This window comes from Moschus berezovskii, chromosome 3 (genome assembly GCF_049115385.1).
Source record: "Moschus berezovskii isolate FMDL1 chromosome 3, NW_MosBer_1.0, whole genome shotgun sequence".
In the NCBI taxonomy this organism is placed as follows: Eukaryota; Metazoa; Chordata; class Mammalia; order Artiodactyla; family Moschidae; genus Moschus; species Moschus berezovskii.
In genome coordinates, this window is record NC_142462.1 from 110732343 (window position 1) to 110750701 (window position 18359).

At 42.9% G+C, this 18359-nt stretch overlaps 1 protein-coding gene across 2 annotated transcripts in view; it reads right to left on the reverse strand.

Moving 5' to 3' along the window:
- Positions 1-18359, reverse strand: part of PTN (pleiotrophin) — a 110477-nt gene that overhangs the window by 6898 nt on the left and 85220 nt on the right. For both annotated transcript variants that reach the window (XM_055421326.2, XM_055421327.2), the window contains exons 3-4: positions 18043-18216; positions 15506-15667 (exon numbers count right to left, since the gene is read on the reverse strand). In XM_055421326.2, coding sequence (XP_055277301.2) covers positions 15506-15667; positions 18043-18216 — 336 coding nt within the window. The remainder of the gene's footprint in view (positions 1-15505; positions 15668-18042; positions 18217-18359) is intronic.

The window sequence follows — 18359 nt, forward strand, 5'->3', positions numbered from 1 at the left end:
CAATTTGAGCAACCTCTGTTTGCCTGCATTCACTTAGGGGTGACTCAACACTTAACTGAGTTGCCTCAAAATAGCAAGTTCATCTACGAAAGCATGGTGAATAATGTGGACTTAACAGAGGTTTAGTGGAGATGAGGAAATTATTTCATCAACTACTCAGAGCGAGTTTAGTAAATGTCCCTGAGCAGGTCAGCTATTTTCCAAAGCAACTCCCCATGGAGCAGTAGACGAAGCCCTTCTCCCTTCACCCAGAGACTCCTCTTTTCAGCCCCCTTTTCCTCTTATCTGTTTCCTCTAGCTTCTCCAACCCACCAAGAAAGGAATCCTCTCTAGGATGTGCTTCCTTTGTAGGGTGGACGCAAGTGTGCCGGGGTCACTCCTAGATCTGACCTACGCACATGTGTGTACCAGGTAGGGAGTCACCAAGTCAAACCCCTCTTTTAACTCAGCTCATTCATATTGTCCTTATGTATCAGTCACACCTATTCATGTGTCTGGAAATGTAAAAAAAAAAAAACACTGTAAATGTTTGTGGGCTTTTCTTCTGAGAGTCATAAGAGAGAAGAACAGTGAAGAGAGGAATCAAGAGATACTTCATCTGTATGTTCTTTAATCCAGGGTTTTCTCACTTGTATACAGTTACAGAAGGAAAACAAAAAGCTGTGTTTTGTGTGTGTGTGTGTGTGTGTGTGTGTGTATGTTTGCATTCATATTCAGCTGCTGCATTGTTTTTTCACCTTTGGCCAAAAAAAGTGTTTAAGTACTGAAGAAAATTCAAGAGAGGCAAATACAGCTAAAGCAAATAAAACTTGGCAAAGAATATATAATTTTATGTAGGTAGCTTTCAGAATGTTGGTTTAATAATGTCCATTTATTTGTGGGTTCAATAGCACCCAATTCTGATACCTGTGTTAGAGACTCGGTGTGTGCATGTGTGTGAATGTGTGTTTGGTCTGGCAGTCACTAGATGCTGACATTCTTGGCAATCCTGCCGGCCCTATCTCCATTCCCACATCTCCTAGCTACCTTGAAGGACTCTGTAAGTCAGCTAGAATAGAGGATATACTTAAATCCAGGTGCCTCTGTCTCTCTAACACACAGACACACACACAGAAAGGCACACACACCACAGATGGTGGAATGAATGTCTAGGCTTCTCCTGTTCCGCAAAGCGTCTGCTCCTTCTCAGTCCACAGGCCCCTCTCAGCACCTTACACTGCTTGGCAGTGGACTCCCCACACGGAGTAACTGACCTCTTCTCCATCAAAAGCAGAAAGAATACATCTTTCTAATATGATATTCAAATGTTTAAAACCTTATTTCTGCAATAACGAGGGCATAGGCAGAAATTTTACCTTATTATAAAATATTATAAATTATACGGTAGCCTAAGTCAGAAATGATATGTATTCTTATAAACAATAAGTAGTTCCCACTAAGTACATCATTATTTTTCTATTATCATATCTAATGTTTAATATTAAATGACTGGTGCTATTGGAAACTCAAATTATGATTCACGGAAAAGGAGAAAAGCTTGAACTCTAGAATATTTAACCTTGTACTGCAAGGAGATCCAACCAGTCCATTCTAAAGGAGATCAATCCTGGGTGTTCATTGGAAGGACTGATGCTAAAGCTGAAACTCCAATACTTTGGCCACCTCATGCGATGAGTTGACTCACTGGAAAAGATTCTGATGCTAGGAAAGGTTGGGGGTGGGAAGAGAAGGGGACGACCGAGAATGAGATGGCTGGATGGCATCACCGACTCGATGGACATGAGTTTGAGTGAACTCAGGGAGTTGGTGATGGACAGGGAGGCCTGGCGTGCTGTGATTCATAGGGTCGCGGAGAGTCAGACACGACTGAGCGACTGAACTGAACTGAAGTACAGCTCCATGAATCATTTTTAATTCACTCATACTTTTTGGTTCCTATATATATATATATATATATATGCATATGTATACATTATATATATACATATACACACATTATAAATATATACATATATTATATATATATTTCAGAATCAGTTGTGATGGGCTGAATTATGTACCCCTCAAAAATTCCTCCTGAATTCCTAACCCCTCAGATTGTGAACATACTTGGAGACAAAGTTGTTGCAGAGGTAAATAGGCTAAAATGAGGTCATTAGAGTGGGCCCTACCCCAGTATGAGTGGTGTCCTTGTAGTAAGAGGAAATTTGGACACAGACAACCCCAGGAAGAGGAGAGTGATCTGTGAGCTGAGGAAAGCGGTCTGGAACAGACTCTTCCCTCACAGTATTGAGAAGGAATCAATCCTGCTAAAACCTTGTGAAAAAATTAATTTCTGCCGTTTAAGCCACGTGGCCTGTGGTACTTTGTTACAGCAGTGAGAGTAAACTATGCATCCATGAACTAGATTACACTAGCTGCCCCTTTTGTATATCCTTCAGATAAGGATATACAGGATAGTTGCAGAGGTGCAAAATATACCTAAGTTTATTGCTATTTTTTTTTAAATGTCCCCCAGATTTTAATGAACATCATTTGAATACGTGACTTTGGTACTGTACACTGTAGGACTGTATGTGCATCTGTGGTTTCACAGCTGCTCCAGGCATTAGTCCAGCACAGGTCTCCACGCCTGTCCTCCAGATTTAGAGCAGGTGAGCTGTGTTTCAGCAAGACTCAATTCCACCCCGCTCCCATGCACCCAATGCTCTGTCCAGAGCAGCAGCCAGTAGGTCAGAAGAGACTCCCCTCAACTTCCCTAGATGTTTTTTTAAAAAAGCAGTCTTCATAGCAGCTTATTACTCTGGTACATGTCAGCAAAGGTCTGAAAAGAAAGCTTTTCTGTTTTCTGGAAACAGAAAATCCCTGGAATTATTTTCACCTTGCAGGAATGAGCGCCGAGAATGTGTGAGCCTGTGGTAAACAGCTCTGGGCCTTGCGCTCTGTGTGCCCCAGCAGCAGGACACCAGGAAAATGTTTACCTGCTTCTCGCTCTTTCGATTTCTGATGAGCTCTTCTATAAATACTGCACTTTCCTCTAGAAAAAGTCTTTCTTTCCCCCTGCCTCTTTGAGCTGAGCAACAGCCAGCCTGCTTTGATTTCCCTGTAGGTTGCTGAAGGCTGTGCAATGCAGCAGAGCTGGCTGGAGTCACCGGGAACGTGCAGAGCGTCTCTACAGCAGCACTTGTTACCAGGGCACTGATGCCGTGGATCCTGGGGAAGCACGAGCATCTCAGAGTGGAGAGAAGTTAGCCCCAAATCCAGCCCTGGGTGGAGCCTGGGAGGCAACTGAGTGTAATGGGGCGCCTGGCACTGCTGTGTCTTACTCTGGAGGAAGTCAGCCCCTTGACAGGACCCCCGTTTGAGAAAAGTGGCCCTAAAAGTTATCATGTGCTCCCATGCGGTTATTATACAAAGAAAAGCTGAGTCAAAAGTATCTGATGCAACTCAATCGTAAATGACCCCAAACATACTTATCCTAATGTTTTAGAGTTCAGTTCAGTCACTCAGTCATGTCTAACTCTTTGCAACCCCCTGGACTGCAGCACGCCAGGCCTCCCTGTCCATCACCAACTCCCAGAGTTTACTCAAACTCATGTTCATTGAGTCAGTGATGCCATCCAACCATCTCATCCTCTGTCATCTCCTTCTCCTCCCGTCTTCAGTCTTTCCCAGCATCAGGGTCTTTTCCATTGAGTCAGTTCTTCCCATCAGGTGGCCAAGGTATTGGAGTTTCAGCTTCAGCATCAGTCCTTCCAATGAATATTCAGGACTGATCTCCTTTAGGATGGACTGGTTGGATCTCCTTGCGTCCAAGGGACTCTCAAGAGTCTTCTCCAACACCACAGTTCACAAGCATCAATTCTTCAGTGCTCAGCTTCATTTATAGTCCAACTCTCACATCCATACATAACTACTGGAAAAACCATAGCTTTGACTAGACGGACCTTTGTTGGCAAAGTAGTGTCTCTGCTTTTTAATATACTGTCGAAGTTGGTCATAACTTTTCTTCCAAGGAGCAAGTGTCTTTTAATTTCATGGTTGCAGTTACCATCTGCAGTGATTTTGGAGCCCCCCAAAATAAAGCCTGTCACTGTTTCCACTGTTACCCCATTTATTTGCCATGAAGGGGATGGGACCAGATGCCATGATCTTAGTTTTCTGAATGTTGAGTTTTAAGCCAACATTTTCACTTTCCTCTTTCACTTTCATCAAGAGGCTCTTTAGTTCTTTTTCACTTTCTGCCATAAGGGTGAACAAAAACCTAAACTATTCAGTTATTTTAGAATACCTAAAGAGATCCCATAGGAAGCATTTAGGAAGAATTGGTATAATAGAGAAGAACTCTGGACACAGACTCTCTTGACTTCAAGCCCAGCCCCTCACTGGCTAGTGACCTTGTGCTAGTTGCAACCTTAGTGTCCCAATTTGTAAAATGCAAACCAAACTCCTTAGGGCTGCTGTGGGGACCAAGTGAGGTAGTGCGTGCTAAGGGCTCAGTATAATGCCTTTCCGGGTTTCCCAGGTGGCTCAGTGGGTAAAAAATCTGCCTGCAAAGTAGGAGACATAAGAGATGCGGTTTCGATCCTGGGTTGGGAAGATCCCCTGGAGGAGGACATGGCAACCCACTCCAGTATTCGTGCCTGGAGAATCCCATGGACAGAGGAGCCTGGCAGGCTATAGTCCATAGGTTCACAAAGAGTTGGCCACGACTGCAGCGACAGCACACACACACGTAGTGCCTTTCACGTCATACTCAATAAACAGCAACTACTCTTGTTATGCTCAAGAAATGCTGATGATAATAGCTGCAACCTAAAACATGAAGCAGAAATTCTCAATCCAGAAGTTAGAAAGGAAAAATGCAGAAGCTTCAGGAGGAAATAAAAAGAAGGTCCCCCAACCCAGTATCTAATTAGTGCAAACATTGTTCTATTATGCAGCCTTCCTTGATACTAATTATTACATAGCTGTTTTGTGTGTACACAGCTAATGAGCCTCTGAACATGGAATTTACCAAGGGAGATGAAAGCAGATACACAGCATGAAGTAAACCCTACAAATATTTATAGCTGCTAGTCCTCACAGCTGTCCTGGCAATTAGAAGCAAAAATTCTTTAATAAGGATGGGAGTAAAATACCCAGGTGACTCTTCTTCCAAGTGAGCGCCCTATGTTTTAAATGTGATTTCTCTGTACATTTTTGTTGCAGCCAGTGAATGAATGGTGTGCTCTAGTGAGCCAGACCAGGATAGTTTATTTAGTTGGACACATCATTCAGGGAATTCCCTGGTAGCTCAGTCAGTAAAGAATCTGCCTACAGTGCAGGAGACCCAGGTTCGATCCCTGGGTCAGGAAGATCCCTTGGAGAAATGTCAACCCACTCCGGTATTTTTGCCTGGAAAATCCCTCGACATGGACAAGATGTCCCATCTTGGACAATGGGGTCACAAGAGTCAGACCTGACTTAGCGACTAAACTACCACCACCATTCATTCATCGAGTCAGTGTTATTTGTGAGCTTCTCTCACGGACTAAGGACCTGAGTTGTAGTAACTTGCAGAGGTGAATGGGCTATGGCTCCTGACCTTGAGAGCTTCAGTGTGGGGCAAGGCAGACATGCACTCGCTGCAGAGGCAGTGATGAATGTCTTATCACAGGAGCCAGCCCTTAGAGATAAGGCAGTCACTACAGGCTCCGGCAGGGAAGTCTGGCAAGTCCTCATAGGGATCTCCTTTCTAATCCTCAACAAAAACAAGCTCTTTTTGGCCTCAGAACTCTGAACTTCCCCTTGTTTTATTTAGAACAATAGTATAGCTTTGTTTTCTTGGGCTCAAAAATCACTGCAGATGGTGACTGCAGCCATGAAACTAAAAGATGCTTTCTCCTTGGGAGAAAAGCTATGACAAACCTAGACAGTATATTAAAAAACAGAGATATTACTTTTCAGACAAAGGTCCATATAGTCAAAGTTATGGTTTTTCCAATAATGTATGAATGTGAGAGTTGGACCATAAAGAAGGCTGAGCACTGCAGAATTGTTGCTTTTGAATTGTGGTGTTGGAGAAGGCTCTTGAGAGTCACTTGGACTGCAAGGAGATCAAACCAGTCAATCCTATAGGAAATAAATCCTGAATATTCATTGGAAGGACTAATGCTGAAGCTGAAACTCCAATACCTTGGCCACCTGATGGGAAGAACTGACTCATTGGAAAAGACCCTGATGCTGGGAAAGATTGAAGGCAAGAGGAGAAGGGGGTGACAGAGGATGAGATGGTTGGATGGCATCATCGACTCAATGGACATGAGTTTGCACAAGCTCTGGGAGATGGAGAAGGACAGGGAAACCTGGCGTGCTGCAGTCCATGAGGTCGCTAAAAGTGGGACACGACTGAGCGACTGAACAACAAAACATTGTGGCTTTCTTAGCCCCCTTCCCTCTTCGTCACTCTTACACTTGGCTCTTTAGATATTAAGACCACTTTCTTCAGCACATAGTTCTCATTTTAATTATTAGTTGTTTATTTTGGTCACTATTTTCTACCCACCATCACCACTAGAACACAGAAATAAGAGGGAGGGAAACATTTAATACCAGTAGCACCTAACATACAATCTGCAAGCTCTTCAGTTCAGTTCAGTTCAGCCACTCAGTTGTGTCCGACTCTTTGCGACCCCATGAATCACAGCACTACAGGCCTCCCTGTCCATCACCAGCTCCCAGAGTTCACTCAAACTCATGTCCATTGAGTTGGTGATGCCATCCATCCATCTCATTCTCTGTCGTCCCCGTCTCCTCCCGCCCCCAATCCTTCCCAGCCTCAGAGTCTTTTCCAGTGAGTCAATTCATCGCATGAGGTGGCCAAAGTATTGGAGTTTCAGTTTTAGCATCAGTCCTTCCAATGAACACCCAGGATTGATCTCCTCTAGAATGGATCTCCTTGCAGTCCAATCGAGTTTATAAATAAATGAATACATTGGAAACTAGTCAGAGGGCAGCATGCTTCTCTTGGAGCACGGGGAACTCTCTGCAGTACAAAGGGATTTATCCTCCTCCTACTGCACTGCTGGTCCACATAGGTCATTGTATCCCTGGTGCTGATCTAAGCTACAGCACCCACTCCATAAATGTTTGCTTAATAAAACAGGGTTTTACAGAATGAAATGTATAAAGCATAGGAGAAGGGAAACAGGTCCAAATTTTCTAGAATAACAGGTGTAGAGACATATAACAAATCATGGTCCATGGATCCATCTGTGGGAGTTTGGTGTGGTTGGGGCGGAGTCTATGAGCAATGCCTGGAGCAAGGATCCAGGAAGAGCCAAACTGGATGATGCATGAGCAGCAAGTCCTGCTAAGGAGCCAGAATCTGATTCTGTGCTCGTAGAAGTGATGCTCAAAGAAGGATTTTAGGAAGAATAAGTGGGTCTGAAATTCATTACTTTTCTTAGATAAGAAATTGAGAGGCCTATATGGAATAGATACAGGAGTAGGAGGTATATGTAATGCAGGAAATCTAGAGGCAGGCTGCCTTATGTTTAAGTCCTGGCTTCTCTGCCTATTATCTGTATCACCCTATACTAGGCGTCTTAAGTTCTCTAAGCCATAGTTACTATATATGTAAAATGGGGGATGATCATAGTAACTATTTCATAGAGATATTGTGAATATTCAATGACAATGTATGAGCATTTACCCAACTATAATAAAAACCTATCAGGTTCTCAGACTTCCCTGGTAGCTCAGCTGGTAAAGAACCTACCTTTAATGCAGGAGACCCAGTTCAGTTTCTGGGTTGGGAAGATCCCCTGGAGAAGTGATAAACAATCCACTCCAGTATTCTTACCTAGAGAATCCCATGAACAGAGGAGCCTGGCGGGCTATAGTCCATAGGGTCACAAAGAGTCAGACACGACTGAAGCAACTTAGTACACACACACCAGACTCTCACAAAATATTAACTCTAGTCACTATTGCTGTAAATCACCATAATTCTTTTGCCTGAAAAAGTGCTGAGGGAAACACCCACCTCAAGAAATCCATTTGAAAAGAAGGAAGCAGTCTACAAAATACTGTACATTTATCAAAGATTTTTACATAAATTACTTTATCTATGCAACGTGCTATGAGATATTCATCGCAGATTTTAGTTTCCAGAAGACAAAACAGATATTCTAATAAAAGGGGGGCAGATTTAGATTTTCTCATTTCAAGAACAGTATCATGGATCGGAAATAGACATTCAAAGATTGCCACAAGCAGAATGAAAAAGAAATGAAAACCTTGAGGCCAAACTGAGTAAGACTGTTTCTCCTGATCAAAAAGAACAAATTCCCAGGAGTTCTCTTTCTGGTCACATGCAAGGGCAGCAGTCATTGACACACCCCCAACCGGGGTCTCAAAGAGGAGGAAGCCCCTCCCAGACTGGCCAGCAGTGGGATTCTGTACGCTCACCTCTCTGAACACGTTCAAAATATCTCGGCCTAGCAAAGCTCATCCACAGAGTATCACCATGCTCATTCCCAAGGGACGTCAGAGCCCGGAAAATAGAAAGAAACATTGGGGAGTGTCTTTTATCTTTAAAAGAACTAACCAAAGAATCTATTTAGTGGGAGAGAATTGAGAATGCGGGAAATATCACTTTACTGACCCCCTTTCCCATTTAATGATCAACTGCCAAATGCTGTGCCCTGCACACTGCCGAGTCTCACACTTAAATGGCTGCCGTGCTTTTGATCTTTAAAGATGAATTGTCAAAGCTGAGAAGCCTAGGAAATCATCCAAAAAACAGAGAGCAGCAACGTAGCAAAGCTTTTAGAAATAGCCGGGAAGAAATAAAAGGAATCAGGGTTATCGAGACGAGGACTTGGTACCAGCAGAGCGTACACTGGTGGACAGGATGGCAGGAGCGGTTAGCACTGCTGCCTGGGCCACCTGTGACACAGCCAGCCATCCGTGTGCTCCTCACCTGCCTCTCTGGGAAACCATTTGTCAATGCCCTCTGTCACACAAACTCGGGGGCAGACACATGCCAAGCTGGCCTGTCGGAATCAAAAGGAGTTTCACAATACTTTCCAGTATTTATATATCCTGTTCATAAAGCAACGAAAGATTTCCATGTCAAGGAAAACAAGATTCTAGAATGATCCAACATGATCATCATGCTATATCATTTGTGGCACCTAGGAGGATCTCAGCTCATCTAGGTGCCTCCCACACAAGTCCCCTCCTCGGCCTCATCTCTGACTCTGCACTCAGGTTGATAGCTACCAGCAACCTGCTCCCCTGGGCTGTACCTGCACCCACAGATGGGCCAGTCTGGAGGACCCCAGCTCCCCCACAGATAGGCCATCCTGCCAGCCTCACTCAGCTGGACCATCTTCTAAGTCTACAGTGAGTCCATCCTCCAAGGAGACCATGGAGAAATACTCACTGCCCTCTGAAGGGTTCTCTGCTCTTATCTTTGTCAACCCCTACTGGCCACATTTCCAACTTTCTGCCCTTGTTCAACAGCTCAAATATTCCTGTACGTTATTTTCAAAGTGAAAAGACCAAAATGACTCAACAAAGAATAACTGGTGGTTCCAATAAGGAAGGAACTCTCTCTGTAGTTGCTTCCCTGATAGCTCAGTTGGTAAAGAATCCGCCTGCAATGCAGGAGACCCTGGTTCGATTCCTGGCTTGGGAAGATTCCTGGAGAAGGGATAGGTTATCCACTCCAGTATTCTTGGGCTTTCCTTGTGGCTCAGCTGGTAAAGAATCCATGTGCAATGTGGGAGATCTGGGTTTGATCCTTGGGTTGGGAAGATCCCCTGGAGAAGGGAAAGGCTACCCACTCCAGTATTCTGGCCTGGAGAATCCCATGGACTGTATAGTCCATGGGGTCACAGAGAGTCAGACATGACTGAGCGACTTTCACTTTCTTTCTTTCTTTCTCTCTATAGTTGGGTACTCAACTGGTCCAGTATGATTTTTCTCCAAGAAATGTCATCCGTGCCTCTACTAACCCAATAGAGAGAGGGGTAGGTCTAATGATACACTCCAGAACATACTCCCTGGAGGATCACTCACTGAATACCAATTCAAATCCTTTTCAGCTTCTCCTTTGTATTTATAAGCAAAGTTTAGAAAGTTTTAGGCATTTCCCAGACCCTCTTGCAGCAGAATTTTATATGTGACCTAGTTTCCACCATGCAGGCACTCTTAAATGAGACTTAGAGATAGAGCAGAACAAGCAGAAAATAAGGCCAAATTTGGGTAGATTGCACATTTTGGCAAGAAGGGAGGTAGAAGTGTTTGGCTTTGGGGGTACAGGGAGGGTGAAGCTTCCAGTGTCCAGCTCTTAGTATTATATGTGTCAAGCAGTGGGTACTTTTAGCAAAAGGGTCTCTGTTCTATCAGTCACAGATGGTGTGATTAGACATTTCTCCTGGATCTGATGTCTTCTCAGCAATATTGCTGAATCCAAGTCAAATCCTCTGGCCCTTCCAGAGAGTCTGTGAGCTATATAAAACTCTTCAATCAACCCCTTTCTGCTTCACTAGCTAGAATAGATCTTGCTGCAGCTAAAATCTCTTCAACAGACACAGGATTTTCTTAATTAAAATTTTTAATTAATACTCTCAATCTCTTTTCCTAAGAAACTAAAATCTTAAGTGTCCAACACAATGACTCACCAATTTCTCCCTGCCAGATTCTGGCAGCAATTAAGCAAATTCCAGTTATACTCTCTCAGTCAGACAATGACCCTCCCCAGAACAATCTGTCCTTACCCCAGGAAAACTACATTTCAATTCTACATCTTCCAATTCTTAAGTCTGTATAGGATATCAGTCCCTTCTTCTGGGTATATAATTCAGAAGGGAATGACTAAAAGCTCTCTTCAGATTAAGTGGGATTCCAACACGAGAGAACCTTTAGATAAGGTTTCACTGAAACTGCGAACCAAGGCTAGACTGTAGCGTTTGTACAATATTGCCACAGCAGTAGGAAGAACCACTTCTTTACCTTCGATGCATGACACAGGATGCTCGGGGCTGGTGAACTGGGATGAGCCAGAGGGATGGGATGGGGAGGGAGGTGGGAGGGGGGTTTAAGCTGGGGAACATGTGTACACCCGGGGAGATTCATGTCAATGTATGGGAAAACCAATACAATAATGTAAAGTAATTAGCCTCCAATTAAAATAAATAAATTTTTAAAAAAGTAATGCTGTGAGAATGAAGCACTGTGAATTTTAAGACACGTTTTAACCAAATCAAATGGGATATTTAGTAATTTCCCCAAAGTTAGATGGCAATTCTAGATATTAAGCACCTCCTCTCCCCAGGCAAGTCTTGCAGTCTTTCAACCTCATTAATAATCAAATCACAACGATTATCCCACAAGGAGGATGTTTCCCATCTTCCCTCAATTTAATGCTGGGTCACCACAGCCTTACAAACATCTTAATGTTCCATTCTAAAATTTAAAGAGCATGTTTTTCACACTGAGAATCATGCAGTTTGCATATTAATCCACAACCATTTCTCAAAACAAGAGACCAGTAACCAAGCAAAAGAGTTTTACAAAACAAGCGGAAAAAAAAAATTCTCAGAACTTGATATTGTTTTTCACGAGAAGGATAATGTTGGGGGAAAGAAAGTATATTCTGGCTCTGAGATCAGTGACTGGGTTAAAAAGACAGACAAATGATGTCAAAAGAGAACAAAGCCTGGAATGATTCTGCTACTAAACAATAGGGGGACTTGGATGAATCACTGATTTCCTTTGTCCTCATTTGTTACATGAGGGCCCCATCAATCACAGGCAAGGTCCCTGGAAGCTCTGCCATGTAATGAGTCTAGGAATCGGGATTTATCTAATGCTGCCAGAGTTTCATGAGTTTATAATACCTAGGGGCATGCGTGCGTATGTGCATGTGTGCTCAGTCATGTCTGACTCTGCGACTCCCCAGACCGTAGCCTGCCAGGCTCCTCTATCCATGCGATTTTCCAGGCAAGAATGCTGGAGTGGGTTGCCATTCCCTTCTCCAGGACCTAGGGGCAACACGGAACAATTGAAAAGGCAGTGGGTCTTCCCAGTCAGCTAACTTTACATTTGAATCCTGGTTTCAACACTTACAAGCTGTGAAACCTCAGGCAAGTAGCTTAAACTCTCTGAACCTGTGTTTTCTCATATAAAAGTAGGATAAACAAAATGCACTGCAAAGTGTTGTTTGATGCTTGAATTAAATGATGAAGAGTACCTGTGACAGTGCTTTAGTCAAAATTAGTGGGTCCCCTACCTTCCTCTGTCTTTTTTATGTGTTTTATAAGCTAAAACACAAGAGAGCATCGATGACTTAGGTTCCTGAATAAAGGGAGAAACTAATTTATAATTGTACAGTTTTGAGAAAAATTTCTTTAAATCACTTCTTTACTACAGCTTCCACCACTCTTTGGTGGATCTAGTTTACAAAACAATTTTTTCCTTTTGTTAACAGCATTTATTTTATAAATATTTATTCATCACTTACAGTGTGCTGCTCCATGTTATAAGCAAAAGGGATACAGTGGAGAATAAAATAGACTAAGTTCCTATCCTCCTGGAGCTTATATTCTGGGAAATGCCTTTCAGAACAGTTTTGGAACTATCTTCTTCCATCTGGGCATCATCCTCCATATCACTGTTGGACTTAACAAAGCTCGTGTGTGAGTGCTAAGTCGCTTCAGTCCTGTCCAACTCTTTGTGACCCTATGGACTATAGCTCGCCAGGCTCCTCTGCCTATGGGGATTCTCCAGGCAAGAATATTAGAGTGGGTTGCCATGCCCTCTTCCAGGGGATTTTCCTGAACCAGGGATCAACCTGTGTTTCCTGTGGCTCCTGCACTGCAGGTAGATTCTTTACCGCTGAGCCACATTTACAAATCTCATCTTCTCTTATTTCAAAGGAAAATAAACTCAAGGAGGTTACCTAATACCCATACGAGATTAAGTAAGAAATCTACAGGGCATGAAAGAGAGCATGAATTTAGAGTCAGCCAAGTGTGGACTCCTGTCATTTATTAGAGATGTAGCCCTTGGCAAATAAAGTAACCAGTGTTCTTCGATATCCTTCATCTCAAAATCTACTTGCATGGATATATGGAATTGTATGAGAAAATATATGTAAAACACCTGGAGCAAGGTGAGAGAGCAGAAGCAGAACAATACTAATCATAACAGAGATTCTATCTCATTATGACTTGTTTCTCCACTGATCAGAAATAAATGAGCTATCTTAAGGGTAGAAACTGACACAGAGAAAGCTGTAACATCCATTCATGGTTATTTGAAAAAAAAAATGGTATAAAAATATACACAACCCACACATGCCACCTGTTACATTTTTACTTAAACCATGAAAAATATGTCATGGAAAGTATGTGTGAATCCCATTAAGAAAATCTTCTGTCTGACAGTCTCCCTAGCTCAACTCATATGATAAGAGTTTCAAAACTACTGATGCTGATTTAGTTGGTCTGGGTTATACCTGGGCACTGGGATCTTTATAAGTTCCCATAGAAAGTTATGTGTACAGCCCAGATTGAGAACCGGTAGATTGGAACATGGAGACATCAATCCCTTTTCTTTTCCACTCTGTATTTATGCTGAAGATTTTGGTTCTCTGACTGGATTAAAAATCAACTAATTTGAAAACTGTATTTCTTTAGTTCTTCCAATCTGGGGACTCTCTCATTGAACAGATGAGGTGTGGGATTAGATTTCTGTGTCATTGTTTCCAGAAGAGTGACATTTGTACATTTGGCAGACAAACTCAGTGCACTGACCCTAGCGCCACGTTATGCCTTTCAAATACACACTACAACCAACAGAGGTTTCCATGACCTGAGGAGAGTGGCCTGAATCCCACATATGCACCTGCAGGTCCAGCCTACATCTGACCATCCTGAGATTGGAGGTAACCACTTCTAAGGACCACTCCATCAGACTAAAGAGTGAGGCCTATGAAAGGGGTCCTTCCTGCCCATCAGCAGCAAGCCAGTCAATCTTCCTCAGTTTCTGGGGATCTTTTTTCTTATTTTCATTTATTATGGACTTTTAATGTTCATTTTCATGAATTTTTCCTTATAATTAATCTAGCCAATATGAATTTTCATATTCATTTTAGAGTCAAAAATGAGCAAAGGCCAAGGAGATATTTTAAGGTAGAGTTCACTGAGGCTCATTGTATTCACTTGCTAGGGCTACCATACACCAGACCACAAAGTGCATGGCTTAACAACAGGAGTTTATTTTCTCATAGTTCTAGAGGCCAGAAAGGCAAGATCATGGTGTTAGCAAAGCTGATTTCTTCTGAGGTCTCACTCACTGGCTTGTAGATGGCTGTCTTCTCCCTGTGTCTTCACCTTGCCTCCTTGTGTGTCTCTGTCTGTGTCCTAATCTCTTTATATACCAGTCATACTGGATTAGGACCCATCCTTATGTCTTCATTTAACTTTAATTACTTCTTTAAAGACCCCATCTCCAGACACAGTCATATTCAGAGAGACTGAGGGTTAAGACTTCAATATTTGAATTTGGGGGGGGTATATAACTCACCCATACAACCATGAAATAGAAGATTTTAATACCTTCTTGTCTCCCCTCAGCTGGGATTCTATCGTATGAAACCATGACCATGATATTTGGTTTGGTTTACTTCCTCCAGCATGAAAGCTGACTTTCTGAGAATGAACAGAAAGATAGCTCTACATAATTTTAGAATTCCATGATAAGCTAACCTAACTAAAGAAAAAATATAAAGGCTCTGAAAAAAATACTAGAAATACAAAACTTACCAAGTTAGGTAGTAGAAAAAGGAAAAATATAAAATAATGTGATTTCATGAAAACTATATACATCGATAATCTAGGAGAGATTGATTTTGAATTTTCAGCCTCTTGATCTTCCTAAGTGTGTTCATACTTGCCAGGATGTGGTCCTGATTTAGGGCTTAGACTATAAGTCACCACTGTTGTTGCCACTATTGTTTTAGTTGCTAAGTCTTGTCTGACTCTATCGCAAAGCCGTGGACTGTAACCCACCAGGCTCCTCTCTCCAAGTTATTTCCCAGGCAAGAATACTGGAGTGGGTAGCCATTTCCCTCTCCAGGGGATCCTCCTGACCCAGGGATCAAACCTGCGTCTCCTGCATTAGCAGGCGGATTCTTTATCACTGAGCCACCAGAGAAGTCATGTAAGTCACCATATAACTGTCTTAATTTGCCTGTTTTGCTAAGCTGTTTATTTCTGCAAGGAGACTATTCCTATACCCTCATCAGCACAGAGGACTTCAATCTGAACTCATCAATTGCTTGCTGCTGAAAAGTACTTGTGTGTTGCTCAATATATGGACTTTTTCCAATCCCTTGCTTAAGGTGATTCATCCAAGATTTCCTTGTGGAAAACTTGCGCATTTGAAGATCCTGCCTGAGCCCCTCAGTCCATTCAGATTAAATTATGGTTCAAAGACAGGAACCTACCTTGAGGTTTGGACTTGGTCAGCTTGCCACAGGGCTTGGAGATGGTGACTGTCTTCTGGCAGTCAGCGTTGTGGAGGGCTCGCTTCAGATTCCCAGTTCTGGTCTTCAGAGCCGTGTTCAGATCACATTCTCCCCAGGCCTGGAACTGGTATTTGCACTCCGCTGGAGGCAGGGTTGGACCAAACAGAAATCTCTGAGTTCCTCTTGGAGTACCATGAAAACAGACACTTTTGGTTTCAATTTTCTGTAGTGAGGTAATTGTTGGTTTGCATGCAGTTGTGAAAAATAATACAGTGAGATCCGTATACCCGACACCCAGCTTCCCTCAGTGGTGATATCCTGCATAGCTATGGCGCCACCAGGAACTTGACATGGACACAGTCCCGAGAATTTATTTAGGTTTCCCCAGTTTCACATGCTCTCACTTGTCTATATGGTATGTGGACACTGACTTCTGTGTGACTTTATCACATGTTTAGATAAGAGCTAACACCCCCATCAATAACATTCAAACAACTTCCAACACAAGATCCCTTGGGTTATCCTGTTACAGTCATAGCTTAGCATCCTTCTCCTTTCCTACCTCCTTGCTGTGCTGTGCTGTTCTTAGTCACTCAGTTATGTCTGACTTTTTGCGACCCCATGGACTGTAGCCTGCCAGGCTCCTCTGTCCATGGGGATTCTCCAGATAAGAATACTGGGGTGGGTAGCCTATCCCTTGGCCAGGGGATCTTCCCGACCCAGGAATCGAACCGGGGTCTCCTGCATTGCAGGTGGATTCTTTACCACCTGAGCTACCAGGGAAGCCTTTCCTACCTCCTGAATCCTTGGCAATTACTCATCTGTTCTCTGCCTCTATCACTGTGTCATTTTAAGAACGCTATATAAACAGAATCATACAGTATGCAATGTTTTGAGATTGGCTTTTTCACTCGGCAAAATTTCCTGGAGGTCCATCCAAGCTGTATGAATCAATAGTCTGTTCCTTTCATTGCCGAGGAGTACTCCATAGTATGCATGTACCCCAGTTTGTTTAACCATTCACCAGCTGAAGGATATCTGGGTTGTTTCCAGCTTTTGGCTATAAGAACTAATCTGCTATACAAATTCATGTATAAATTTTTATAGGAACATAAGTTTCCATTCCTCTAGGAGAAATGCCTAAGAGTGAAATCACTGCATTATATAGTAAACACAAGTTTCATTTTGTGAAAAACTGCCATGCTCTTTTCCAGTGTGGCTCTCTAGTCTGTATTCCCATCACCAGTGTGTGAGTGATCTAGTTTCTCCTGTATCCTTGATAGCATTTGATGTTATTTCTGATTTTAGCCATTCTTATAGGTGTGTAGTATATAGTGATGCCTCATTGGTTTTCATCTTGTCACGTGTTTGTTTGCCACATAGGTATCCTCTTTAGTAAAATTATTGTTTATGTCTTTTGCCCACTTTCTAACTGAATTGCTAGTTTTGAGAGCTCTCTATATATTCTAGAATTTTATATATATAAGGCCTTTAAAACACATTTTTAAGACATTTTATGTATAGATCTTTAGAGTAGTTATATACAATTTAAGATCAAACGTATCTGAATTTCACCATGCCTTTATAGAATTTATCTTCACTTATATAAAGGTATAAACCCAAAGCTTATAGAGAATGAAAAAGATGTGGTGTATGTATTCATTACCCTTCTCCACTGTCCAGTAGGCCAAAACACATTTCTGTAAACCAGTGAGAACACTTGGGCATTGTGTCCCACTATGGCAAGAAAGACAAGTCTAGAATGTGGGAAAAAAAGACAACAGACAATTTTGGTATTCAATGGTGGGCTTAGGGTCAAAAGTGTTGAAAGATTCCTTCTCAGATTGGGAGACGAGGTCAGCATGAAACTGGCAATAGTCACTGAGCTAAAATCTATGAACAGTGGCTCAGAGCAGTCCAACTAAGTAAAGAGCTATGAACCAGTGCGGAAAGTGGGGAAGGAGCAAGAGAGAAAGAGAAGGCCCGGAAGGAACAGAGAGAGACCTGGAGAAGGAGAAGACTAAATAAGAAAAGAGGAAGGGAAGAGAAAAGGGATCTAGAAATACAAGGAAAGAGCACACTGTGAAGAGGGACCGAGGGCCTGTTTTCTGTCCCTGTTGCTAAGGCAGTGGTCTCAGGCAGGGACTACTCTGAGCCTCTGCCCCCCCGCCCCCGCCCCAAAGGAAATGCACAGCAACATCTAGAGATACCTGCAGTGGTCCTAGCTGGGAGGTGGGGAGTGCTGCCAGAAACAGTGGGTAAAGGTCAGAAATGCAGCTGAATACCCCACGATGCACAGAGCAGCCCTCCCTCCAGGACAAGAAAACTGTCTGGTTCCAGATTCTAGCAGTACGGAAACAAGGGGCCCGAGGTTGGGCAAGATGCCAGGTTATCTTGTATCTGATAAATAAACTTGTTAAAATAGAGTCAACCTCAAAAAGATACCTGATAGAAGGGTGCAAGAATTATCTCAGGGTGGAAGATTAAATCAATGGGACAGTAAGGGTGGGACTCACCTCCAAACTGCTTTTTCCAGTTGCAGGGGATCTTACATCTCTGGGTCTTCATGGTTTGTTTACACTCAGCTCCGGAACGGGTGCCCTCACGGGTGCCCAGCCCACAGTCCCCACTGGTGGGGACGCACACACTCCACTGCCATTCTCCACAGTCAGACTTCTTCACCTTCTTTTCTGAAAGGGAAGAAGGAAAAATTATCAACCCCAGAAAAGTCTCTAACTCCTGGATAAAACCAAGTTTATTCCTGAGCTCCTTAATTGCATGGTCTGTGATTTTACCTCGCTCTTCAATGTCTAGGAAAGAGTAGGAACTCGGT